Here is a 27,412-nt window from a genome sequence, read left to right as displayed (position 1 = left end):
ACGGCTTAGTTTAGTAATGTTAAATAAGAAGTATTTACTTTTGGTATTTATTTATTTGAACGTATGTCCATATTTTGTATTTGTAATGATTGAGTGTATGAGTAAAATTTGTAGGAAAAATTATAATAAAACTGAATGTTAATCATAACTTATAGTTCAAATGAAATGCACTCATTAATTTTTATCATTTGATACTAGATATTTTGTAATAAATATTATGTACAACTGTTAGTTTTATTTTTCTATTCTAACATTACGTATTTAGGTTACTAATGCATTTAAAAACCTCAAATCTCAGGGGATTACAATTTTTATACAAAATACTATAATTTTTTTTATAGATTTATGGTGTTAAATTGAAATTGTTTTTTCAAAGCCGGGTGGTTTTTTAAAACAATATTCCAAATTAACCATTTTATTAATCATTCACACAAATTATTATTTGGTAGGTAAAAAAGAACAGTATTAAACACCTTTTTATGTATTTACTTAGCATTATAGCAATCCATAAAGGTGAGAATAATTTTTAAAATGTTTTTAAAACCTAATTTGTTTTTGTTCATCTTTGTTTTATTAACAGTTTAGCTACTAAACCACCAGGTGAGATTTTTTTGTTGGTTTTTTGGAAATGATTTTCCGTTTCGTATTTGAATTTTTAAGAAAACATGAACACTTCAACAAGGTGTCAAACTATAAATGTTAATACTCACCATGGGTGGTGAGAATTTCGTAACGGAAATATAAAGGCTTTTGTTAATATGCTTTCTTTATTTTCAAACAACTTGAATGGGTTAATAGACTAAATTTGGTTTAAAATAATATTGAAACATAATTATTAAATGTTTGAATAATTATCCAATTTGTAAAGGTATTTTTATTTAAATTTAAAATCTTCATTATAATTGATTTCAAAATACAAATAAAGAAATGTATTTTAAAGTCTTTAGACTGATGTCTTCAGCAAATGAACTACAGAAATATTTTCTTTATTTTTCTGAAAAAAAAAATTCCAAAGTAAAAGTGGAATGGTCTCTCGGCTTCAATTCGTATGGTACCCAATTTCCCTGCTTTTGGATGAATGTTGCTGCTCGCACATTTACCATAAGCTTTGGTGAGCAATCGTTGTGTTTCAGTGGCTCTTTTTTTCAAATTGCAAAAAAAAATCAAAACTTCCCCATATGACGCTTTGTAGGCTCAAAATTTGACATTAGCGAAGCAAAAAAAAAACTATGTTGTTTACACTATAATGTTGAAAAACTAAGTAAGAATAAATGACAAAAAGTACCCTTCAAAATGACAAAACCCGGGTTCAAAGATACGCCATCCATTGTTAATCCCGCATTTTAAGTCATACACTCAATAATAATTCAAAAAGTTATGATTAAAACAAGTAAGAAATTATGGTCAAGCCTGACCATATAATACCCTACACTAAGTAAAAGAGCAAAAACATTTTACTTTTAAAATTTCAATAATTTATATTTTTGAGTGATTTTCGGAAGTGGGCCTTATATGGGGGCTATGGACAATTATGGACCGATCACCATGAAATTAAGTCGTGTGATTTATGTCTATATGAAAGTTTACTATGTTGAATTTTGTGAGTATATCAACATTTTTAAGCGATTTATGCACGTTAAAGTGATTTTCGGAAGCGAATCTATATGGGAGCTATGACTAATTTTGAACCGATCGTAGCAAAATTTGGTGACATGAATTTTGTATATATAAAACATATTTGGAGCGCAATTTGTGGAGATACATTTATAAATTAAACATTTATGACCGATAAAATCCAATTTCAGAAGAACATTGTATGGTGGCTAGGTGAAATAATGGACCGATTTCAGCCACTTTCAATAGGCTTTATCCTTGGGCCGAAAAAATAATATGTACCAAATTTGATCGAAATATCTTCAAAATTGCGACCTGTACTCTGCGCACAAGGTTTACATGGACAGCAGGACGTATATCGTTTAATCGACTCAGAAAGCGATTCTAAGTCGATCGGTATACTTTAAGGTGGGTGTTAGACTAACCTCGCCACTATGGTGGTGTAGGGTATATCAAAGTAAAAGAACTTTTAGTTTCCTTTTGCGAATTCTCTCTCATTCAGGATAACATGTCTTCAATTTCATGTTAATTAGTCCATCTTTTGAAAAAGTACCTTTAAAATAATAAGAATGTACCATAAAGCCCTCAATTGTTTATTCTAACTTACTTGGGTACATAAAGACGTTAAAGAAAATACAAAAAATATAATTAAAAGGAAGAAAATTGTACTTTTTATGGTTTCTCAATCATTAAGGGTCATTTTTGGTCCTTTATTATAGAAAATTCCAATAGTACCATTATAAAATAGAAAATAAAACCATTAAGTCCCTTTTAATGAATTCTAACTCGTGCAGGTTCGTTTATGTGTAACCTTCCTCGGATTTTCATGCACTCAGGTTAATTATCTTGTTTCTAGGTCCATTAATATAAAATATTCAAAAAGTACTATTGGTAGGGGAAAACAGTACCTGAAAATCCTCTTTCTATGGTTTATAAATCATTCAGATCTATGGGTATTTTTATGATTATAGGTTCATTATTATAAATTATTTAAAAAGTATCACAAAGCTTAAATAAAACGTACCATGAAGTCTCCCACTCAGAACCATATATGCTTAACATCATGTTTCTAGGGTCCATTATTATAGAAAAGTACCAATAAAATAAGTAAAAGTACCATTAGTTTTCCCTTTTTGGTAATTTAATACCATTAAGCCTCTATATTCTTGTTTCTTACTTCACTCAAAAGCTTATCAGCTAACTTTTATGTCGATAAGTTAGACAATAGTAAAAAGTACTATTAGAAGAAAAAGTACCAATTTCCATTTTCCCTCTTGAATAATCGACAATATTGAAATTTTAAAATATTCCGTTTTGGTGAAAAATTTTGTAACACATCAGTACCATATATGCTTAATATCATGTTTATAGGTTCATTATAGTGGTACTTTTCTATAATATAATAACGAAAAAGTACCATGAGTTCTCCCTTTTTGGTACTTTAATACCATTAAAGTTAACTTATCAGCTATATTTTATGTCGATAAGTTAAATAATTGAAAATAGTACAAAAGTACCATTAGAAGAAAAAGTACCAATTTCCCATTTACCTCCTGAATAACCGTAAATTTTGAAATTTTAAAATACTCCGTTTTGGTGATGTGTTTTGTGATACATCAGGACCATATATGCTTAATATCATGTTTCTTGGAACATTTTTATAGAAAAGTACCATTAGAATAACAAAAAAGTACCATTAGTTCCCCCTTTTTTGTTAATTTAATACAATAATATGGGCTCAATGCCCTATTCTTGTTTCTTACTTCACTCAAAAGCATAGCAGCTAACTTTTATGTCGATAAGTTAAATAATTGAAAATAGTAAAAAAAGTACCATTAGAAGAAAAATTACCAATTTCCCTTTTACCTCTTGAACAACCGTAAATTTTGAAATAATCCAATTTTGGTGACATATATGTAACAATCAAAATCTATTCAAATCTGTGTTCATGTATTCAACAAAAAATACGTTTTAAAAAAGTACCAAACTGTTTACCCGGATTTAGCCCAATTTACATCTATGCTCTCGAGTTCCAAATAGCACCCTATTTAGTTAATTTTTGTATGTCTAAAAGAACCAATGTTTGACATTTAAACAAAATTCGATTAATAATTTTGAATTTTCCCCTATTTTGGTACTTTTTGTTCCCCATTCAAATACATTTCAGTATCGCAGTGGGAGCTCATAATAAAATATTCATATCTCTGTCAAAATATATGGAAGACATATTTTATGAAAAATGTACCAAAAGAAGCAACCAATGTTTAACATTTAAACAAAATTGGATTAATAATTTTGAATTTACCCCTATTTTGGTACTTTTTGTTCCCCATTCAAATACATTTCAGTATCGCAATGGTAGCTCATAATAAAATATTCATATTTCTGTATATAGAAGCAACCAATGTTTAAAATTTAATCAAAATTGGATTAATAATTTTGAATTTACGCCTATTTTGGTACGTTTTGTTCCCCCATTCAAATACATTTCAGTATCGTGGTAGAACTCATAATAAAATATTCATATCTCTGTGAAAATATATAGAAAACATATTTTATGTAAAATGTACCAAAAGAAGGAACCAATGTTTAAAATTTAAACAAAATTGGGTTAATAATTTTGAATTGACCCCTACTTTGGTACTTTTTGTTCCCCATTCAAATAAATTTCAGTATTATTTCAGTGAAAATATATAGAAGACATTTTTTAAAAATGTACCAAAATTTAATTCAATTTTAACCCCTTAAGGGTTCGAATTTGCAAAAAGTACCAAATTTTTTTTTTAAATTTATTTCCATGTTTATGGTTTTAAAAGCTATATAGGGTGCAAAAATAGTACCAAAATATCGGTGTTAGTTTACCCGTTTTTACCCCCTAAACCATCGAATTTCCAAAAATCTCTTATTAGTGGACCTATGTATGTCTATTTAGAGAGGGGAACCTACAGTTTAAATTGCATGACTCTACATTTTAGCTATTGGGCCAATCATTGAGGCACTCAGTGACGTTACTCTTTTAAATAAATAGATTTAATTCTTAATAACATAAAAACAAATAAAACTGCTGGAATTTATTAATTTATTTTTGAAAACTTGTTGATAAAACCCCCCCCCAAAAAAAAACAAATAAATTGTCCCAAAATAATTATAACAATTACAAAGAATCCTTCAAAAAAGAGAGAAGAAAAAAAGATGAAATAAAGTGTGCCATAAATAAAGTTAAAAAAGTGACGCGGGGAAAATGTGTAATTGTAAACAAAGTAAGGGATGAAATGCAAAAACAAAAAATGCCAATAGTAAACAGATGTTAAAATTAACAAAGATGATGAAAATCCCTAAAGCAAACAACATGAAATAGGGGGTGAATTTAAAATTTCTTATGGAAAAAATAAACAATAGATTCTTTTTCAATATGAAAAATAAAAACTATTTGCAAACGTTTTTTTCTTATGGTAAATGATAACAAAAAAAGCAAAAGATTTATGTTTTAATATAAAATTTAAAAATTTGTTGCACTTACCTTTGTTTAAAGCAAAAATCCTTGTACATTTATTATTTTTTTGTTTTGATAATTCAACACAGTTATTTGTTTAAGTGTAGAGAGAGTAATATTGTAGTGAGTAAGAGCGAGAGGAGAGGGTGTTGATGAGATGATAAAGATGAGGATGATGATGATGATGATAAACTCTGTTGGTGTGCTTTATGTGTATGCTGCTGCCACACACATTATTAATAAAAGTTCAATTAATATAAATTAAAACACTAGAATTTATTTTGTAATAAATTCAAATTTGTTAAAGAACAATTTTTTGCACTTTCAAAAAAAACACTGCGATACTTTTTATTAAAACTTTTTTTTTAAACAAATTTTGTTATAAAATTTTTTTCTTAAAACAGCTTCCGCAAAAACTATATATGCAACGCAATTTAATAAATTATTATTAGCAAAGTTAATAAAAAGGCGCCTTGAAATCAAACACTCAACTCAAGAAATTTTAATTATAATTTTTTTTTGTTATAAAATTGTATATGTTCACTGTTAAATCTTTTTTAATACTCGCACTTTTATTGAAAATTTCTTAAAATTTTTCTTTGAATATTTTTGTTTATCAAAATTCGTTTTTTTTCAATATTAAACACAATTTATAAGAAGCTTTTTTGTTGTTGTTTTGTTTTTGTTTTTATTCTTCTTGTATATTTGGCATCTGTTTAATCTTTTTTTTATTTATTTATAATTCAGTATATTTCTCTTGTTTTTTTTTTTTTTTTGTTGTAAAGAAAATTATAAAAGTATATTTTGTTAAAGAAAAATAAGCAAATTTTTGACGTAGTTTCAGCCAGCAAACTTAACAAAATGTGTGTAATTAAACCGAAAGCAAGAACATAACTGAAAATGAAATGCTTAAACATACACTCTCGTAGTGCTAGAGAGAATTCTTTCTACTCATCGTCATATCCGAGTTGGAAAAAAACAAAACACAAAAACATACAGGCAGATGTGTTGTTTTTCATGTATTGTTGTTGCTATTGTTGTGTTGTTTGTGACAAATACAGTAAATGTATGTGCATGTGTGTAATTGGGATGTTTAGTGGGGTGAGTTTTCTTTATTTTCCCATTTACTCTTCTATACATCATTTCACCTCTCATTTAATCAATCTCTCAATATGTCCGTTTGTTTTTCATTTACTCTACAGTGGGGTACTTACGAGTACATACATATTTTGTTATTCAACATTAATATCCCAGCAGTTTTACAAGTAGTAAATGTATCCCTTACATACAATAATTGTCACTAATGTCTGACACTTGGGCTGACTTTAATTTAAATATTTTTGGGGCATTTAAGATGTATGTGCTCTTTGTAGTTCAGAGAGAAGCCAATTGGTTACTTTATACATGCCAGGTAATCTAGCATAAATCCAATTGTCACTTTAGTATCTCTAAGTAATCGTATTTAAGACGATATCAATCCACATGAAATCCATGGTCGTCCAATGCATCCCAAAAAAGTCTCTGTTTGTTGCCATCGTTCCATATTTCTTTGAGAACGACTTTGGCGAGGCCATCACCGTCAACGGTGAGCGCTATAGGTCGATGATTACCAACTTCTTTTGGCCTGAATTTATGGACAGCAACGACATGTGGTTTCAACAGGTTGGCGCTACGTGCCACATAGGTTAAGTTAGGTTTCCAGGCAGCCGCGAAATTAAGAAAGAAGAGCAGTTCCCGTGGGTCCAGACAATAGGTCCATTTGGAGGGACAGATAGAAATGAGAAAGAGAAGGAGACAGTCAGATGCGATTAAAGATTGAAAAGTGAAGAGGGTCCGAAAAAAGAGAGTGGAGATTATTAATCGCATACCAATGAATTGGCGGTTATTAGGTCACTCTATAGAGATCCCCATGTCTGGTTAGCCAATTACTATTCCTTATAAAGTCATTAATGCACTCTAGCCTCATATTCGAGAGCTCAGAAAGACTATTTAGGGAACGATGTCCCAGAAACCATAAGAGAAGATGTGCTCCTAATACTGGACAGTGGCAAAGAAGATGAAAAATGTTCTCTTCCACTTCCTCGTTTTGACAACTTCTGCAGAGAGGAGAGGAGATTATTAATCGCGTACCAATGAATTGGGGGTTATTAGGTCACTCTATGGAGATCCCCATGTCTGGTTAGCCAATTACTATTCCTTATAAAGGCATTAATGCACTCTAGCCACATATTCGAGAGCTCAGAAAGACTATTTAGGGAACGATGTCCCAGAAACCTTAAGAGAAGATCTCCTAATGCTGGACAGTGACAAAGAAGATGAAAAATGGTCTCATCCTCCTCTTCGTTTAGACAACTTCTGCAGAAGTCGTTATAGGGCAAGTCAAGTCTCATCGCATGGTTGCCAAAATGAAAGCCATTACACCACTCAATTGTGAGTGTGTCAAGCCAAGAAGATATATTGTTCGTCCACGATTCAGTCGGGGCCATATCCTTCTGGTTATAGTAAATGTGGGTTCACAACCCCATCTGGTCTCAGCGAAGTCATAGTAGAAGTCACTAAAGTGAAGCTTGAATTTGGATAACACAGCTCATAGCACATTGGACATTCTGCACCAGCGATTTGAGGGCACGGTCATCTCACGAGGAGGTGATTTGATCTGGCCACCGAGATCGTGCGATTTGACCCAATTAGACTTCTTCTTGTGGGGTTTTCTTAAGTCACGGGGCTATGAGAATAAGCCACAAACCATAGCAGCCCTCAAAGCCAACATAACCCATGTCATCGGTCAAATACAGCCTGATTTATACGCTAGTCATGGAAAATTGAACATTTCGAATGCGCGCCTCTCAGAGAAGCTGTGGCGGACATATGCACGATGTTATATTCCATAAATAATGGCATGGATAGGCATTTCAAACGAATAAAAATTATAGATGATATCTCACACACACTTTGGTTTTATTTAAATTTAAAGATAATAAATGAAACATCCTTTAATTGTCACCCCCAAATGATAGGTAAAATCACTAGTTCGGAACAGTTTCCCAGAACTGCAGGGATCGCTTTTGTAAATATGTATGATGTATTTTTACGTACATCCATGAAGAGCAAGAATGGAAGAAGACTCGTGTCACACAAATACTCATTCAAATACGCATACAACGACCCTGTACAAGATGCTGTTTTCCTCGATAAATACACATTAGCAGCAAAAGCAAATGAAACGACAATAGGAAAAATTACTATAATATACCCCCTATAGAAAATATGATGCTTAACAAATGAAACAATTGAAAAAAGAAACTATTGTCTGGTCCCCTTTGGAAATGTTAAAACAAAAAAATCAAAATATACAGTAGAACAAAATTTAAATTGACTATATCGCTAAATTTTAAAGTCAATGTCCTTTTGTATAGAAAAAAAGAAAAAAAAGAATATTCAATACGTGAAAGCAATCTGAAAAGATGTTAAGAGACGAGATTTTATTCAGTGTCAAATCGGAATTGTATGGCAGATAAGACATCCATTTGAAGTGTTCTGCATTTAGGAATGTAAACCACTATATGATAAAAATATTAGTTGAAACATCTATATCATTTAGGCGAAACTTTGTGTCACTCAAATCATAAACTACAACATCCATACTAATCAGTCAGCCAGAGGGCTGCTAATAGATGGAATAAAAAGGACAATTGTAGGATTTCCAGATTTCCTATCATTAGTGAGACCGTAGAAAGTGGAAACAATTCATTATCCGGGAATTTAAAATATAAATTCTTGCACGAACATACACTCGGCAATCTATCTGGGGTCCGAGAACTACAACAGCAAGCTGCGTTTGCTGCAGGGTAACGAATGCGCAACACAGCTAATCTGTTGATAATGCCTAAGCCTCTCCGGTATCCAATGACGGTTCATGCGCGGTGTAGAGCCGCACCCTACACGAGGTGTCTCCGTTTTTCCTAAAGCAGAACATGGCGAATCTAGAGCGGACGCTCGATAAAAGCCCGTAATTCCGGATGTAATCCGCACCGTGTCCATGGAATGAATGGCACTACGTTAGGTGGCCTCCGGACAAGTGCATTGTCCAGTTGTATTTTTGCCCATCTACAACAAGGGGCTCTGTTGTATGATGTCCTGTATCTTCCCCATTAATTATATATCTTTACAAATGGAAGACAAAAAATTAAACCAAATAAATAAAGAATTTGAATCAGAACAGGTCGCTATGGACCTTACTGAACCTGAAACAGGATCTCAAGCTCCTACATCTCTCTTAGAAGAAATGGATGATACCTTGGCGTTGGGGGGGCTCTTGTCCCGAATCAACTGGGGTATCTATCCCAAGGGATGAGGAAGATGCTTTGCTGGATCCAACGCCTAATACGCAACCCTCTACATCCGCCAATACCCTTTTCCACGTCGCAACAGACAAAAAACGTGAACGATAGACCTAAATTATGTGGGGCTGCACTTAAACGTCTAAAGCTCTATATTGAGCAAGGCATAGCCATCGAGGAGGCAAGAATAATGTGACTAAAGCCGATGAAAGAAGTTCGGTGCGAACTGTGTGACCTTAAAACTCCAAGGAAGAGAGGTAGGTTAGACGGATCAACTCCTGAGAAACCGAATCCCCCTAAAAGAGTAGCTAGTGCATCTGTAGATGGTACACACCCTACCAAAATCACAGTCACAATTAAGACTCCTCTACCCATGTACAGCGATATGGCTCAAATCATTCGGCTTGGGGTAATACCATCTGGGGGGATCCATCATAATATGAATCATGAAACTAAGCAAGATCCAAGATCGATCGTCGCTATTTAATTCATTTAGAACTTCTTTTGACCAGTTTAGATTCCATTGGCAGCAACATCCATCGTAACAGCTCATTGTGCTCTCTCTCTTAATCAAATTTATTAAATCCTGCTGAATTATCAGATAGCATTGTACAAATGGAATGCAACTCAAGTTTTCGATTATACTCGTACCATCATAAGGCAATATACAGACAGTTGTCAGAGCCCGGAAGCCAAATCAGAATCAGAATTGAAAATATAGTTCAGAATTCATTGAACTAAGAGCAAGAGTTTTGATATCCAAATGTTCATGCCATAAATATTGAAGCCCATGACGATCTTGTGAAATCTGTTCCCGAAGAATATCGATGTTTCTGACACTCAACAGGGAAACTCTCCGAATTATTATTCCAGTGCTTTCGATTAAGTTCGAAAAACCATTCACATGATCGCTTATTACCTTGTGATGGTTTTAAAAGGCTTCGAATATTTCCAAGAAATATTCGTATTTGGCCAGAAACCTATTTGTGTAACAACTTCGAAGAGTGTTTTGGACGTGTTGAGTTTGTGACAAGTTTCGTAGATGTGGCCAAAATGTTGTTCTATTATTCTACTTATTAGAGAGAGAAGCATCGGATTTTTTCAATTATATATCAGGCAGAACTAGCCAGAACTAGTATCTAAAAGCGTAATCTCCAGACAATGTCCTCAGAGGACTAGTAATAAATGCCGTTAAAAGGAAATGGATTGACAGTCGGGGCCATATCGTTCTGGTTATAGGGTTCACTACCCCATCTGGTCTGAGCGAGCTCATAGTAAAACATACTAATGTGAAGCTTGCATTTGGATAACACAAAGTCTATGGTCAACTTAGGTCAACATTATGGTGTTAATAATGGTTCCCGTGGCATTAATGCATTCAGTAATGCATAAACTGTGACGCTAAAGGACATCCATAACCATTTGGTTGCATTATCGAACATGATCAATGAACAGGCACTCAGGAAGACGGAACACAGCTCACATAAAATTGCCACTTAGGATATTTAGGATCCTTTGTCACTTATTGACGCGAGAAAGGACCAGACTCTCTTGGCTTTTGGCAGATCCTCAATAAGACTTCTAATAGCTATACTTATTGGTGACTGAACGTAGGGTTTACCGAAGTAATAAATATTGTAAAAACTGTTCTTAGAAGTTATAGAAGCAGGAATCGGAAATTCGTTCGGGTCAGCGGGGGCGGGTTAACGGAGGATATTGATTTAAGGAAGATGGTTACTAAGGGTCTCCACGAGGAGGGGTTTTGTCTCCACTACTGCAATTAACTTGGTCCTTAGACATTTCGATAAACGTAGAAGGAAGATTGTTGCTGATGATATTGTGATCCTGGTAGGCTGTAATCCAACATGGGAGATATTGATTTAAGGAAGATGGTTACTAAGGGTCTCCACGAGGAAGAGTTTTGTCTCCACTACTGTGGTTGCTAGCAATTAACATGGTCCTTAGACATTTCGACAAACGTTGAAGGAAGATTGTTGCTGATGATGTTGTGATCCTGGTAGGCTGTAATCAAAAGTTTGGGGGTCAAACTCGATCGAAGTACAGCTTGATGTAAGACTATGTTGAGTCCAGGACATTTTCATATTGAAGATAACGACATAGCGGGGTCGTAATTATCCTTAGAGGTGAAGGAGGTATCGGTATAACAACCACTGAGACATTACCCCAGGATAGAATTGGAGGCAATTTTGGACTAAACGGCCATGGTATACAAGATTGGACTGTTGGTTCTCCAGGTATATATAAGGTATTAGACCTGGACAAAAGTCGCTGCGGGTCACTGCGTAGTTAGGTCTAGGACAAACAGATGAAACAACTACCCTCAGGACTACATTAGGATGTGCGGGGACAATGAAGAGTTGGAACCTGTGAAGCATATTACCTGCCATTGTCAGAGTCTTCAACGCAGCTGCTTTTGGGGGATAAGGTGGACAATTCCATTAGAGATTGGAAGATATTCGCTGTAGACCATTGGACATTTTATCGTATTAGGCTGACTTTATTGTAGATAATTATGTTGGGTTTGAGAGATCAGTACTCTTTATTAGTTTCCAGTATTTCTATCCTATGAAATTTCCAGGGATTTACAGCTCTAATATTTATATCCTTCTTTTCATTGCCATTATATTTTCTCTCGTTTCTTAATTTTTTCTTGAAATCTCGTTTCTTTCGGAATGCAAGTGTACTTTTATGCACTACTCTTCTAAACTAAACCAAGATTAGTTCAAACTAAAAGGAAAGCTTGTCAATTTCATCCCAAAATATCAAACAAATCAGTGTACAGCTATACGCTATACAATATTTCGCATTCGTATAGCGTTTTAATTTTTAGGAAACTTAGAGAAATTACTTAGAACAAGGAGTTTTCTGTTGAGTGACGTTATAAGGACATTCAAAAGAAGCATATTCCACGATCTTTTCAAATCTATATACTGACAGATGGCTAGTTTTTGGAAGGAATAAATCTAGAAGAAAGGGGTATTTAAACTGTGTCAATTTCTTCAAGGAATACAATATTTTATTTGCAATATTCCAACAAAATAATAGTTTCCTTCGTATTTTCTTAACTCTGCAAATAAAAGCAGAGTAGGACATATTCTGCATCCGTTTTTTTAACATCTCACAAATCAACATCTGTATTGTAAAATTATTACGGAAATTGTTTGTATTAGAAAACAATTAACATTATACTCTCTTGTTTGTTCTCTTCCTTCATATGATAAACATATGTCTATCTGCAAGATTACGATGTATAGACGGACGTTTGGTTTGCACTCAAAACTCAAAATAAGGGTCATAAATAACTCTAAGCAAACAGTTTCGTAGTGCGTGCGAGTTTTCGTTTTCGTTTCTATCACTAATTGTTATGTGCGAAAAAACATATAAACATGAAAAACACATTTTCATAACAACAAGAATTTCATTCGACAACTCCCAACGATTTCTTATTGTTTACATGCGTTTTGTTTGTCAACAACATGTTTACAAAAAAATATTGAAATTTTGTTTATGAGAGCCACCACCAGCAACAACAGCTACCTGTTGTTTTGGTTACCATTCCTTCATTCTTGCATTCATTCATTCATAATGGGGTAATAAATATTGACATTACAAACAGGTAAGTGTGGTTACGTAGTAAATGATCTATTTATTATTTGGTTTTGTTTGTTTGTTTTAACTGCTTGACAAACAAGACAAAGCATGATTTAATTTTGGTTTAAAGTTTAAAATATCATGTTACATTCAAGGATATTTGAAAAAACTCGTTTTTTAAGATAAATAAAAAATTAGTAAATTCCTTCTAATTTGAAAACTAACATCGATTTTTGGTAAAAAGATCAGTGATCTCGTATTTGATTTTTTTTAAATTTTATGATATAAGACATTCTTGGTGGAATTGATTACAGATTACCATAGGGCTTAAATGCAATTTAAGTTTTCTTTTAAATTTATAAAAAAAAAGAATTTTTTATACTAAAGATCAGTGTTCACAGATATTCAATATTTTCGCATTAAGATCTCTAGTTTACGAATTAAGGCAATTTATGTTTTTTTTTTTTAATTTTTTGAAATAAAGAAATACTTTTAGTTGAAAGATCACTGATCGCAGTTTTTAATTTTATATGTAAACATAAGTATTACTGTGAAATAACAGTGATTTCTGAATTTTATTTGCTCTTACTCTCCTTTCATTAAAAATTGTAAGAAATTTTTTGAAAAAAATCAAATTTTTGGTGAAAAAAAATTAGTGAATAAAAAAAATTTTTAATTTTTGGTGGGAAAATATTAATAATCGCAGATTACTATGATCACACAAATAAATAACAATAAAAAGCAGAAAATGTTTTTATTTCGTAAATCAAATGGTTTAGAACAAAATTAATAAAAAAAAATGTATAATCAGTGATCACTGATCTTTTCCACAATAAATCAATTATTTTTTGGAATAAAATTCATAAAGAAACAGAAATTGCTTTTATTTAGTAAAAAAAAGGGTTTAGAACAAAAATACATAATCAATGCGATCAGTGATCACTGATCTTTTCCACAAAAAATTTTTAAAATTTAAAAAAGTTACTAAAATTGATTTTATTACGTCAACCAAACATATTTAGAAAATATATAATAACTGCAATCACTGATCTCGGATCTTTTTATAAAATTTTTTTTTTTTTTTTAAAATTTCAAAAAACAACAGAAATTGCTTACGTTAACCAAAATATGTAATCACTGATCTTTTCCACAAAAAATCAATTATTTTTTTTTAAAGTAACTGAAATTACATTTAGCACTGATCTTTTTATACCAAAAATTATTTATTTTTTAAAAAATGTTCAAAGCAACATAAATTGTCTTTATTTCGTCAATCAGAAGCATTAGAACAAAAATAAATAAGCACTGTGATCAGTGATCACTGATCTATTCCATAAAAACTGAATTATTTTTAAAAAAATTTCAAAATTAAACTCAAATAGCTTTTATTTCGTAAACCAAAGGCTTTAGAACAAAAATATATAATCGCTGTGTTCAGTGATCATTGATCTTTTTCACAAAAAATCAAATAATTCCTCCAAATCTTCCATATTTTAAGTAATTAATTAGCATTTTAATTTTATTTTAAACTTTATTTACGTTTTAGGAGTTGCTTAGCATAATCTCTCCATTTAAGAGCCTAATGACTTTTTCACCTATTAACACAATTATTTGTCGTATTATTTATGTAACCAATTAACTATCGTCATCGAACTCTATACAATAATGCTGCTGCTGACGATCAACATCATCATGATCACTATTTGTTTTTTTAAAAGACAATATCGTTACGGTTTTGTGATTATGTTTACACACCCTATAGAGATGAGAAATTAAGTCAAGCTTGACATTAATCAATTTTATTTCTATTTCTATTTTAATTTTATTTTTTTTTATATTCAATACATTTGCGCGATTGTTTTCTTTTTGTAGTTTTCCAAACATTTAAGAGATTTTATTCTGATTTTTTTTTTCATTTTCCCACAACCATTGTAGTGGTTTGAGAAAATAACAAAAAAAAATCAATAAAAACATGCTTTATAATAAAATATCACCAATGTAATTGTATTTTATTCTTTTTTGTTCCGAAAACACTTAAAGATTTGAAAGCCTATAAGTAAAATAAGAATAAGAACAACCCTTAGAGGTGGTTGTAATAGCATTAGAGACACGTTCTTTAGACAGGAAGGAAATGCCTAATAATTTCTGTTAACAAACAATTCGTGTGAATATAATGTTAGGTTTGTTGGCATAAGTGTTAAGTGGTCTAATAAATGTTTAGAATTTAATAATTTAATAGGGAAATTGATGATAACAGAACTTTTAAAGAATCCTTATTCATTATTACAAAATTTGCAAAATTCAACATGATTTTAAGGCAATATTACTGACCAAAAATCGATTTTTCATATGAAACAACTAAAAAATCTAAAATCCTTAATAACTTTGTAAATAAGCGTTTAAGCGAAAAATGGAGCTCGATCTGTGATCACTGATATTTCTGACCAAAAATCGATTTTTCATATGAAAAAACTCGAAAATCTAAAATCCTTAATAACTTTGTAAATAAGCGTTTAATCGAAAAAAGGAACTCGATTTGTGATCACTCATATTTCTGACCAAAAATCGATTTTTCATAAGGAAAAACTCAAAAACCTAAAATCCTTAATAACTTTGTAAAAAGCTTTTAAAAGAAAAAAGGAACTCTACTGTGATCACTGATATTTCTGACCAAAAATCGATTTTTCATATGAAAAAACTCAAAAATCTAAAATCCTTAATAACTTTGTAAATAAGCGTTTAATCGAAAAATGAACTCGATCTGTGATCACTCATATTTCTGACTAAAAATCGATTTTTCAATGAAAAAAACTCAAAAATCTAAAATCCTTAATAACTTTGTAAATAAGCGTTTAATCGAAAAAAGGAACTCGATCTGTGATCACTCATATTTCGGACCAAAAATCAATTTTTCATATGAAAAAACTGAAAAATCTAAAATTCTTAATAACTTTGTCAATAAAAAGGAACTCGATCTGTGATCACTGATATTTCTGACCAAAAATCGATTTTTCATATGAAAAAACTCAAAAATCTAAAATCCTTAATAAATTTGTAAATAAAAAGGAACTCGATCTGTGATCACTGATATTTCTGACCAAAAATCGATTTTTCATATGAAAAAACTCAAAAATCTAAAATCCTTAATAAATTTGTAAATAAGCGTTTAATCGAAAAAAGGAACTCGATTTTTCATATGAAACAACTAAAAAATCTAAAATCCTTAATAACTTTGTAAATAAGCGTTTAATCGAAAAAAGGAACTCGATCTGTGATCACTGATATTTCTGACCAAAATTCGATTTTTCATCCTTATTTTCGATTTTTTAAAATCCTTAATAAATTTGCGTTTAATCGAAAAAAGGAACTCGATCTGTGATCACTGATATATATTTCTGACCAAAAATCTTTTTTAATCGAAAAAACGAGCTTGATCTGTGATCACTCATATTTCTGACCAAAATTCGATTTTTCATATGAAAAAACTCAAAAATCTAAAATCCTTAATAACTTTGTAAATAAGCGTTTAATCGAAAAATGAACTCGATCTGTGATCACTCATATTTCTGACTAAAAATCGATTTTTCAATGAAAAAAACTCAAAAATCTAAAATCCTTAATAACTTTGTAAATAAGCGTTTAATCGAAAAAAGGAACTCGATCTGTGATCACTCATATTTCGGACCAAAAATCAATTTTTCATATGAAAAAACTGAAAAATCTAAAATTCTTAATAACTTTGTCAATAAAAAGGAACTCGATCTGTGATCACTGATATTTCTGACCAAAAATCGATTTTTCATATGAAAAAACTCAAAAATCTAAAATCCTTAATAAATTTGTAAATAAGCGTTTAATCGAAAAAAGGAACTCGATTTTTCATATGAAACAACTCAAAAATCTTAAATCCTTAATAACTTTGTAAATAAGCGTTTGATCGAAAAAAGGAACTCGATCTGTGATCACTGATATTTCTGACCAAAAATCGAGTTTTCATATGAAACAACTAAAAAATATAAAATCCTTAATAACATTGTAAATAAGCGTTTAATCGAAAAAAGGAACTCGATCAGTGATCACTCATATTTCTGACCAAAAATCGATTTTCATATAAAACAACTAAAAAATCTAAAATCCTTAATAACTTTGTAAATAAGCGTTTAATCGAGAAAAGGAACTCGATCTGTGGTCACTCATATTTCTGACCAAAAATCAATTTTTCATATGAAAAAACTCAAAAATCTAAAATCCTTAATAACTTTGTAAATAAGCGTTTAATCGAAAAAAAGAACTCGATCTGTGATCACTCATATTTTTGACCAAAAATCGGTTTTTCATATAAAACAACTAAAAAAAATAAAATACTTAAAAACTTTGTAAACAAGCGGAACTCGATCTGTGATCACTCATATTTCTGACCAAAAATCGATTTTTCATATGAAAACACTCAAAAATCTAAAATCCTTAATAACTTTGTAAATAAGCGTTTAATCGAAAAAAGGAACTCGATCTGTGATCACTCATTTTTCTGACCAAAAATCGATTTTTCATATGAAAAACCTAAAAAATCTAAAATCCTTAATAACTTTGTAAATAAGCGTTTAATCGAAAAAAGAAGCTCGATCTGTGATCAGTCATATTTCTGACCAAAAATCAATTTTTCATATGAAACAACTAAAAAATCTAAAATCCTTAATAACTTTGTAAATAAGCGTTTAATAGAAAAAAGGAACTCGATCTGTGATCACTGATATTTCTGACCAAAAATCGATTTTTCATATGAAACAAATAAAAAATCTAAAATCCTTAATAACTTTGTAAATAAGCGTTTAATCGAAAAACGAAACTTGATCTGTGATCACTCATATTTCTGACCAAAAATCGATTTTTCATATGAAACAATTCAAAAATCTAAAATCCTTAATAACTTTGTAAATAGGCGTTTAATCGAAAAAAGGAACTCGATCTGTGATCACTGATATTTCTGACCAAAAATCAATTTTTCAAATGAAACAAATAAAAAATTTAAAATCCTTAATAACTTTGTAAATAAGCGTTTAATCGAAAAAAGGAACTCGATCTGTGATCACTCATATTTCTGACCAAAAAACGATTTTTCATATGAAACAACTCAAAAATTTAAAATCCTTAATAACTTTGTAAATAAGCGTTTAATCGAAAAAAGGAACTCGATCTGTGATCACTCATACTTCTGACCAAAAATTGATTTTTCATATGAGAAAACTTAAAAATCTAAAATCCTTAATAACTTTGTAAATAAGCATTTAATCGAAAAAAGGAACTCGATCTGTGATCACTCATATTTCTGACCAAAAATAGATTTTTCATAAGAAACAACTCAAAAATCTAAAATCCTTAATAACTTTGTAAATAAGCGTTTAATCGAAAAAAGGAACTCGATCTGTGATCACTGATATTTCTGACCAAAAGTCGATTTTTCTAAAATCCTTAATAACTTTGTAAATAAGCGTTTAATAGAAAAAAGGAACTCGATCTGTGATCACTGATATTTCTGACCAAAAATCGATTTTTCAATGAAAAAACTCAAAAATCTAAAATCCTTAATAAATTTGTAAATAAACGTTTAATCGAAAAAAGAAGCTCGATCTGTGATCACTCATATTTCTGACCAAAAATCGATTTTTCATATGAAACAACTAAAAAATCTAAAATCCTTAATAACTTTGTAAATAAGCGTTTAATCGAAAAAAGGAACTCGATCTGTGATCACTCATATTTTTGACCAAAAATCGATTTTTCAATGAAAAAACTGGAAAATATAAAATCCTTAATAACTTTGTAAATAAGCGTTTAATCGAAAAAAGGAACTCGATCTGTGATCACTGATATATATTTCTGACCAAAAATCGATTTTTCATATGAAACAACTCAAAAATTTAAAATCCTTAATAACTTTGTAAATAAGCGTTTAATCGAAAAAAGGAACTCGATCTGTGATCACTGACATTTCTGACCAAAAATCGATTTTTCATATGAAAAAATTAAAAAATCTAAAATCCTTAATAAATTAGTAAATAAGCGTTTAATCGAAAAAAGGAACTCGATCTGTGATCACTGATATTTCTGACCAAAAATCAATTTTTCATATGAAACAACTAAAAATATAAAATCCTTAATAAATTTGTAAATAAGCGTTTCGAAAAAAGAAGCTCGATCTGTGATCAGTGATATTTCTGACCACAAATCGATTTTTCAACGAAAAAAACTTAAAAATCTAAAATCCTAAATAACTTTGTAAATAAGAGTTTAATCGAAAAAAGGAACTCGATCTGTGATCACTCATATTTCTGACAAAAAATCGATTTTTCATATGAAACAACTCAAAAATCTAAAATCCTTAATAACTTTGTAAATAAACGTTTAATCAAAAAAAGGAACACGATCTGTGATCACTGATATTTTGGACCTAAAATCGATTTTTCATATGAAAAAACTTAAAAATCTAAAATCCTTAATAACTTTGTAAATAAGCGTTTAATCGAAAAAAAGAACTCGATCTGTGATCACTCATATTTCTGATCAAAAATCGTTTTTTCAATGAAAAAACTCAAAAATCTAAAATCCAATCGTTTCAGACCTAATTATATTAAATTATGTTCATGTTCTTTTTTTATAAATTTATTTTTATAAAATTGTGTTTAATTTTAAATTCCTTATAATTCCAAGATAACAAAATTGTATTATGTAATATGTTAATATTTTACTAAAAACTTTTTTGCATTTCCACTCCATTCATTTACATTAATTTACTATAAATCATTGATAATTTTATTTATTTACAGATCTCGCTAATCTATTTATTTTTTAATTTGTTGATTAAACTCACACACCATCAAAGATGGTGACGAATTGATAGTTCGTTGGCCTCTTTATTGTTTATTTATTCTATTTATCTTATAAAATCGAAAATTTGTAATTAGTGTGTGACTGTGAGTGTCTGTGTCGTATGTATTTAAAATAATTTACAAATTTACATATAAAACTATTGGTGGTATCTACAAAGTAGTGAGGAGTTTTCTATATGGCGTCATTTTGTCACCGCCAGCTATACTAGAGTGTTGTTAGTCTTTGTTTTTAAAAGTTTTCTTTTTTACCCAAAAATCTCTTGCCAATAGTTTTTGCATTAGACACTCTGTGTACTGGCAATAATAGTCTTATATGTAAACTCTTGGTTGTTTTTTAAAGGTGGGTATCCTCGCCGTGTGTAGAAAATGAAAAAAAAAACGCACCGAAATAGATGTAATTTTTTGGTTAGCTGCCAAAGTTGATTTGAGTAAAAAGAGTGAATAGCAAAAGAAATCAAAATCACGGCTAGTTAAAGAAAATTGAATTCATTTTTTTTTTGTTTAATTTAATTAAAAGAAATGGGATAAAAAAGAAAGAGACAATTTTACTTGTTAGAGTAAAATAATGAATACATTAACAAAACTGATTTTCTATGAAAAATAGTTTCCACTCACTTTTCCTGCGACTTCAAGGCAGTTAGATTTAAAAATTTCTTTAAAAATAATGTTGATCTATTTTCTAGTTTAATATTTGTAGAAACTGCATCATTTCAGCAATTTTCATTAAATCTTAGTTTCATCTCAATCCCATCAATGTAAAGGAGTTTTTTTTAAGTCCTATAGAACTTGAAATTGTAGAAAATAATATTAAAAAGTAAATTTGAATCAAAAAAAATGTTTTTGTTCGAAATATCAATACATGGCATTAAATTTTGAAAATGTTTTCGGGCATATGGCCACCGCGGCTGAACGTCAAATTTTGACCTACTTTTTCAAACATTGCTGGCAGTATGTTATGAAGAATGTTGGCTTCCTAGGCATCAATTGTTGCGTGGCCCCATAGCAAATAATCGAGAGATGTCAAATCGCAATAACTTTAAGGCCAATATCAATGTCCACTTCTCGTAACCAAGTTATCGACCAATTTTGATATCGATAGTTGTTATCGTCAATATTTTGAAACAAAGAACTTTTGACCATGGTGCGGTAACGATCTCCATTAACCTTATCGTGAAATCCGGCTTTTATTTAAGAAATAATGTCCGATGATGCAACCAGCGAGTAAACAGCACCAACTAGTGCATTTTTCTGTATGTAGTGAAGTCCCTATGAGCACAATTTTGCCATAAAACAGTGGTCTTTAAGTTGCGCGAATCGATCAGTGATTTTTAAAGTAAATTTGGATAATTTGGTAGCGTTATTCAAGCGTCAATCAATTCATTATGATTTGCCAAAAATAAATGTCAAAAATTATGATAGTTAACCTTTCAAAAGTTCAATCTGGCTTAAAAAAAACTCCCTTTAGTTGACATTTTGAAAACATTCCCACTACGCACCGGAATGAACCGTGTTTACTGGACCAAGGGCTGTCAAGTCAGCAAGCACTGCTGATACAATAATATTTTAAGAATATTGCCGGTAAAATGCATACAGATTGTTTCAACTACAAATTACATTACTTTTTAACCTTTCCACACAAAACAAGAAAGTTAGAAAATAAAGCTGTTTATTGAATGAATCACACGAATTTAAAAAAAAACGGTCAACATTTCACACAATAATACAAATACGTTTTGACGATTTCAAAACCAGTTTATTTCTAGCAAATTCCTTAAAGCTACCTTATAAAAATATATTTTTCCCTGTACCCAAGTTTAACAACTACTAATAAAACATGTCTGGTACTTACTCATTCAAATGCTTGGTCAAGGCCACAGCCATATTCCTTAACACCTTCTTGTCCACATCTTCAGCACCATTGGCTTCCAAAAAACTAGTCATATTATAGATTAGCTCATATTCCACAAAGGAAGGAGAGCCTGGTTTCATGTCTACAGACATTTCTTTTGGAAATTCCTCCACAGTTTCAGCGCCGGCGCCTGCATCTGATGCAGTAGAACTATTGGGAGAACTCATATTGAATCACACTTTTTTTTCGCAAAAAACAGTTTATTTTATTTATTTAATATTAAACACAATTGTCTATTATTGAAATTGTTTAAATGTTAATACTTTTCACATAAAACACACACAATAAGCAAAAACTTTTGTAATTTTCACAGAATCTGTGAAAAAGCTTGTAGTTTAATTTTTTGGCGCTCACGTTGAGCCAGATTGCAGAAATTGTGCCAAAAAGTTGCCAGATTGCACAAATGTGAGCAGTCTGGCAATTTTTTGGCACAATTTCTGCAATCTGGCTCAACGTGAGCGCCAAAAAATTAAACTGCAAGCTTTTTACTACTCCTCCGGCTTACGTGACCGGCTCACATGTTCACGCCTGTGTATTTCTTATGGGGAGTGATTGGCTGATAGACCCCCAATTCTAGCTTCGAATAACTCAATATAAAAAAAAATGGTTTTGCTCATGTCAGCCGCTGACGCCTGACGCGGTGTTGCCACTACAAGATGGTACGAATAAAAACGCTTATTTAACTGTCCCAAATATTGACAACATCCAGTCAGTATTGCCATAACAAAAATACTATCGAAAGAAAAACAACAAGGTGTCATAATTTTTTTTTCTTATTGGGAAATACAAATAAAAAAAAAAGTAGGAAAATTTGCATAATTACTTGATAAGCTCCTCGAAAAAACACAAAATAAACTACGAAATAGATAAAAAAATAATTAGTTCACCATGTTAAACGAAGTGTAAATTAGAAAAACATGAAATAACCAAAACATACCATTAGTTAAAGCAGCCTAAACATTCCAAATAATGGCTTAAAGAAAATGAAAATAAAAGTTCTTAGCTAAAATAATCTTTCATATCCTTTAATGTTAAAATAGACTGATACCCAACCCAGTAATTAGTGCAATAATTATTATATTTAAATATATTATTAACCAAAATATACACAAAGTAAAATGTTTGCTTCTTTAAAAAATAAAATTAAAGAAGAGACGGGCTCCGAAGTGGCTGGACCAGGAGTTGCTAATGTGCCACAACTTCAGCCACATCAGCGTACAACTATGAATCATACAGCAAACAATAATAATAATAATCGTCTTAAAAGTCGTTTCTCCTCTACCATTAGTGTTAATTCGAATGATGACAGTTTACAGGTGGGTAGTTTTTGAAGAAAATTCTTATTTATTGTTTGTTTTGAGAATAAAATGTTTTTTTTGTTCTTGTTGTTATATAGTCCGAGTCATTAATAAATCTTAGACAACAGTGCCAGGAACTTTCCTCAAAAGCATCGGATTTGCAAAATCGCATTAGCCAGTTGCAGGAGGAAAAGCTGCGTGTTGAGAAAACAAATGAAATACTTTTGGAGACAGTTAAAGTGGCACAAACCCAAAAGGATATCTACTGTGAGGAACAGGAGAAGATACAAAATATACAACAACATGAAATTGATAAATTACGCAGCCTGCTGTCGTTTCGTGAGCAAGAGGCCGTCGATCGATTGAATGCCATGCGTCAGCATCAGCAGCAGGTGGAGAATCTAACATCGGAATTGGAAAGATTTAAGCATTATGAAACAGAGGTGGAAGATTTGAAGGTAAGGGAGGGAAAATAGTACAAAGTGCCCTATATGCTCAAAAATTCAAGAGATTTAGAAAAAATTGTTTCATTGTTGTGAAAAATGCATTAAATTTTGTTACTATTTATTAATTTGTTTTAAATTTTCTTCTCCGTTTAGGACGAACTACAACAACTTAGACATTCCTCTCAACAAGACAAAAATAACTTAACCACCACTCTGGCGGCCATCGAAGAAGAAAATCGCCACTTAAAAATGCGTTTACAAATTGTTGAAAAGGCCCGCATTGAATCCCTAAATGGCCTCAGTGGAGACGAAAAACTACAAGCCTTGGTGCATGAACGCAAATTGCTGGAACAGCACCTAGAAGAAGCCCATCTCCAGCTATCGGATATAAAAAGTTCATGGAGTGGACAGAATCTGGCGCTAGAGACTCAGGTCAGTCGTTTGTCCAAGCAAGTGGCCGAAGAAACCACCGAAAAACGAAAAGTCTTAAAAACAAAAGATGATCTTATCGAAAGGGTGAAGCATGTAGAGTTTGAATTGCTAAAGGCTAACGATGAAATAAAACAAAGAGATGATAAGGTGGGTTACTGTTTTAAAAAAAAATTACATTTTAAAATAATAATGATTTTCTTAACAGATAAAACTCTTGGAGGAAGAAATTGATGAATTGAATGTAGCTTTAAAAGAGTGCCGTGAAGAAAGTGAACAGCAAGTTGTTTATGAACGTAATAAATCCGTGAGTATTTCTACAGACGTAGATGAATTGCAATGGGATATCTAACTAACAATGCTTGCCAACTTTTCCAAAAAAAAAAAACAAAGTCACACTTGCCTTTTTACATTTATAAGCACCATGACTAAAACTAAAATTTACCCTTCACCCAACCCAACCAAAACCAATAATCCAAAGATTTTATGTTTGTTTTCATTTATATTTTTAATCATTGTTTTTATTTAAATTAAATAAAGCTAATTATTTTCTTTTATTCCCAATTGAAACTTTAAAACCAATTTTTACTATTGTTTTCTTAATTTAGAGGTCAGTTTGTTTGCTTTCTATTGGAATATATTACAACTAGCAAACAAACTAACATAATGTAGATGTTGTTAATATAAAAAAACACAAAAATCCTTAATTTTCTTTTGCCTTGAACCACATTTTATTAAACTCTACACTATAGGCTTCTTTAGAAGTGGAAAATCGTGATTTAAAAAATCGTCTCGAAGCGGCTGATGAACGTTTTGGCAATTATGCTGCCGATGCGGCCAATGTTTCGCAATCTCTGCGACAACAAATGCAAGACATACAGCAACAATTAACCGATACTCAAGTGCTGCTGGAGAGCGAAAAGGAAGAGAAGCTTACAGCTCTATTAAAGAATGCCGAAATCTCTCAAAGCGAGGAATTGCTGAAGAAAGAATTGCGTGATGAAAGAGATGAAGCCAATGAAATACATGAGAAGAATTCCTCATTGGAAGTGCAATTAAAAAATAAACAATTGGAAATCTCAGAGTGTAAACAGAAATTGGAGGAAATGGAGAAAACGATGAACGAAAATAATACGAAAATGAAGGAATATGATGAGTTACAAAGTGATATAACGGAAAAGAATAAGGTGAGTTTTGTTATTTGTTATACCCTCTAATGTAACCAATTTCCATTTGCACCCTATTTTTTCTCCAGACTATTAAAGTTTTAAATCAACGTTTAACCGATTTAAAAAAGACTTTACAAAAGGAATTCTCTTCGGCAAAATCTCTCGAAGACACCAGCGAAATCCAAAAGACTCCAACTGCAACTACAACACCAACATATTCCATTGAAAATAATAAACTATGTCAAAATTGTGGTTGTTTAATTAAAAATAGTATTATAATGGATGAAGTGAATTTCAAATATTTAAAGCATGTCATTGTCAAATTTCTAACTAGCCGGGAGGTAAGTCTCCACACTAAGTTATCCCTAATACATACAAAAAACATTCTAAACATATTTAAAAATTCTCTAGGTTGAAGCTCGCCATTTAATACGTGCCGTAGCCACACTACTTAAACTAACCAAAGAGGAAGAGAAACTCTTGCACGACACTTTAAATTGGAAAATGAGCTGGTTTGGCTCGAAGCCCAATCATGGCAGTGGCCAGCGAGCCTTTTCAATACCACCTACCAGTTAATAGTAGTTAGGTTGTTTGCCTATGAAATATCGAATTTTATTTTTTCTATTTATTTTTATATTTATAATTATTTACTAATATGCTTTATTAAACTAAACATATTGCTGTATATTTTTGTAATGTTTAAATTTTGAATTTTTTGAAAAAAAAAGTTGTATTGTATTTATAATGATCTCTTTTCTAAGCAACCATATTTTGTATTTAAAAAAACCAAATTGTTATACAATTGCATTTTTTTGTAATCTCTTTTTTGTTTTGTTTAATAATATTTTTTGTTTTATTTTTTTATAACTAATTTGTTGTTTATTATTTTTTGGAATACAATAAATTATTGCTTGAAATTTAGTACGAAAAATATGGGGTTTTTTTAATCAATCATTTTAGAATTCACGGTGCGGCTTTTGGTCAATCTGCCGCCCTGCGAATATGTATATTTCAACATAAAAACAACACAAAGTGCGATATCTCGAAAACGCTTTAGTCGGATCATTAGCATATCCAAATTATAATGAAAGTAAGAAAAGTGGAAATTATACAAAACTAGTTGATCGCCCCGGTTTCGCCCGGTAGCATTTACTAATGTTAGTTCTTCAAGTTTCTCCAACCCACGCCTGTTCTTATTTATTTGCAAATAAAATATCTAAATTATACTGCATACTTTAGGGAGCTTTTTTTATTACAGTTGACTGGACTCACAAAAAAAAGAATTTTCGAGTTTTACCCAGCCGTTCTCACGTGATGACATTACATACATGGACCATTTCATTTTTATATATATAGATAATTGAATTAAAAAGCAATTATTCTAAAATGGCTTCCTATTTTTAAATTTAAATAAAAAAAGTATTTGTGAAATATTGAAATTTTTTTCTTTCTTTTTATTTAACTGAACCAGTGGACTGCGAATAGTGCTCTCGGTAGGATGATTATAACGACCATAAGTTGGCAAAGAAGCTGAATAAATGACAGCCGATTCGAAAAGTGTAGCTTCAACAATATGGATGCTATCAACTGTTAAAGTTCGGAAGACCCTTTATATTTATTATGCTAATTTTTATAAAAATCTTTATTTTCCTAAGATTTACCACAAATTAGCACTACAAAATATAAATATAGTAGTAATTATTACTAAAATACTACTATTTTCCTAATTCGATTACATTAATAACACCACTGTACACTTAACACCCAACAAACTGACAACTTAAAATATCCCATCTCTAACTCGCCATCTCTTTTTACAGTTTGTCATTCTCGCTCTCTTTTACTGTCAAGTTGAGGTTATGTCATAACAGCTGTTTACATATTTTCTGGTGATTGTGGTGTAAATGAAAAACTTGCCAAGCTAAACGAAAAAAAAAGTAATGTCTTTGGGTAATTTCGGTAGAATCGCTGTCGGTTGGTACGATTTTTACACAAAAATTGCTTAAAACATCAATTAAAACACAAGGTTTAATACAATTGTATTAATTTTTCCATTTATAGGACTGTTATAACTGTAGTTGGTGTTTATTCGTTTGTGATATCGAAAAATTCTGTGGACAAGAGGCGTTACGAGGATATGCAAATACGTGATCGCATGAAGAAGTCAAATATTGGTGAATACGAATCAGTGGGCACTAGACGTTTCAACGCATAA

General features: G+C 31.0%; 3 protein-coding genes across 6 annotated transcripts in view; 2 read left to right on the top strand and 1 right to left on the bottom strand.

The window, feature by feature from the left end:
- Nucleotides 1-22,037, bottom strand: part of cnn (centrosomin) — a 77,616-nt gene extending 55,579 nt beyond the window's left edge. For 2 of the 4 annotated variants that reach the window (XM_065510489.1, XM_065510492.1), the window contains exon 1: nt 21,796-22,037. In XM_065510489.1, coding sequence (XP_065366561.1) covers nt 21,796-22,022 — 227 coding nt within the window. In that variant the 5' untranslated portion in view covers nt 22,023-22,037. Of the gene's footprint in view, nt 1-5,134; nt 6,117-21,795 lie in introns of those variants that run through there. The other 2 variants (XM_065510491.1, XM_065510493.1) reach the window with 1 other exon arrangement.
- A 594-nt stretch (nt 22,038-22,631) lies between these two features.
- On the top strand, nt 22,632-26,128 carry Golgin97 (Golgin 97). Its single transcript, XM_065511356.1, has 7 exons — nt 22,632-23,171; nt 23,252-23,611; nt 23,753-24,178; nt 24,237-24,335; nt 24,781-25,215; nt 25,284-25,538; nt 25,609-26,128. Exons 1-7 carry the CDS (start codon nt 22,974-22,976, stop codon nt 25,771-25,773), a joined length of 1,938 nt encoding a protein of 645 aa, XP_065367428.1. The 5' UTR covers nt 22,632-22,973; the 3' UTR covers nt 25,774-26,128.
- Nucleotides 26,129-27,031: 903 nt separating this feature from the next.
- Nucleotides 27,032-27,412, top strand: LOC135960794 (uncharacterized). The gene is made up of 2 exons (XM_065512183.1): nt 27,032-27,175; nt 27,259-27,412. The coding sequence occupies exons 1-2, from the start codon at nt 27,138-27,140 to the stop codon at nt 27,410-27,412; spliced, it is 192 nt and encodes a 63-aa protein (XP_065368255.1). The 5' UTR covers nt 27,032-27,137.

The sequence above is a fragment of the Calliphora vicina genome, chromosome 5 (genome assembly GCF_958450345.1).
Source record: "Calliphora vicina chromosome 5, idCalVici1.1, whole genome shotgun sequence".
NCBI classification, from domain to species: Eukaryota; Metazoa; Arthropoda; class Insecta; order Diptera; family Calliphoridae; genus Calliphora; species Calliphora vicina.
The sequence above is the reverse complement of the archived record's forward strand: the minus strand, read 5'-3'. Positions and strand labels throughout refer to the sequence as shown.

Bases quoted from the DNA above. Each gene is read 5' to 3' on its own strand.
- LOC135960794 (XM_065512183.1), top strand. From the start codon at position 27,138: ATGTCTTTGGGTAATTTCGGTAGAATCGCTGTCGGTTG. The intron at 27,176-27,258 runs GTACGATTTTTA...TTCCATTTATAG, and splicing joins GGTAGAATCGCTGTCGGTTG to GACTGTTATAACTGTAGTTG.
- Golgin97 (XM_065511356.1), top strand. From the start codon at position 22,974: ATGTTTGCTTCTTTAAAAAATAAAATTAAAGAAGAGACGGGCTCCGAA. The intron at 24,179-24,236 runs GTGGGTTACTGT...TTTTCTTAACAG, and splicing joins TAAAACAAAGAGATGATAAG to ATAAAACTCTTGGAGGAAGA. The intron at 25,216-25,283 runs GTGAGTTTTGTT...TTTTTTCTCCAG, and splicing joins ATATAACGGAAAAGAATAAG to ACTATTAAAGTTTTAAATCA.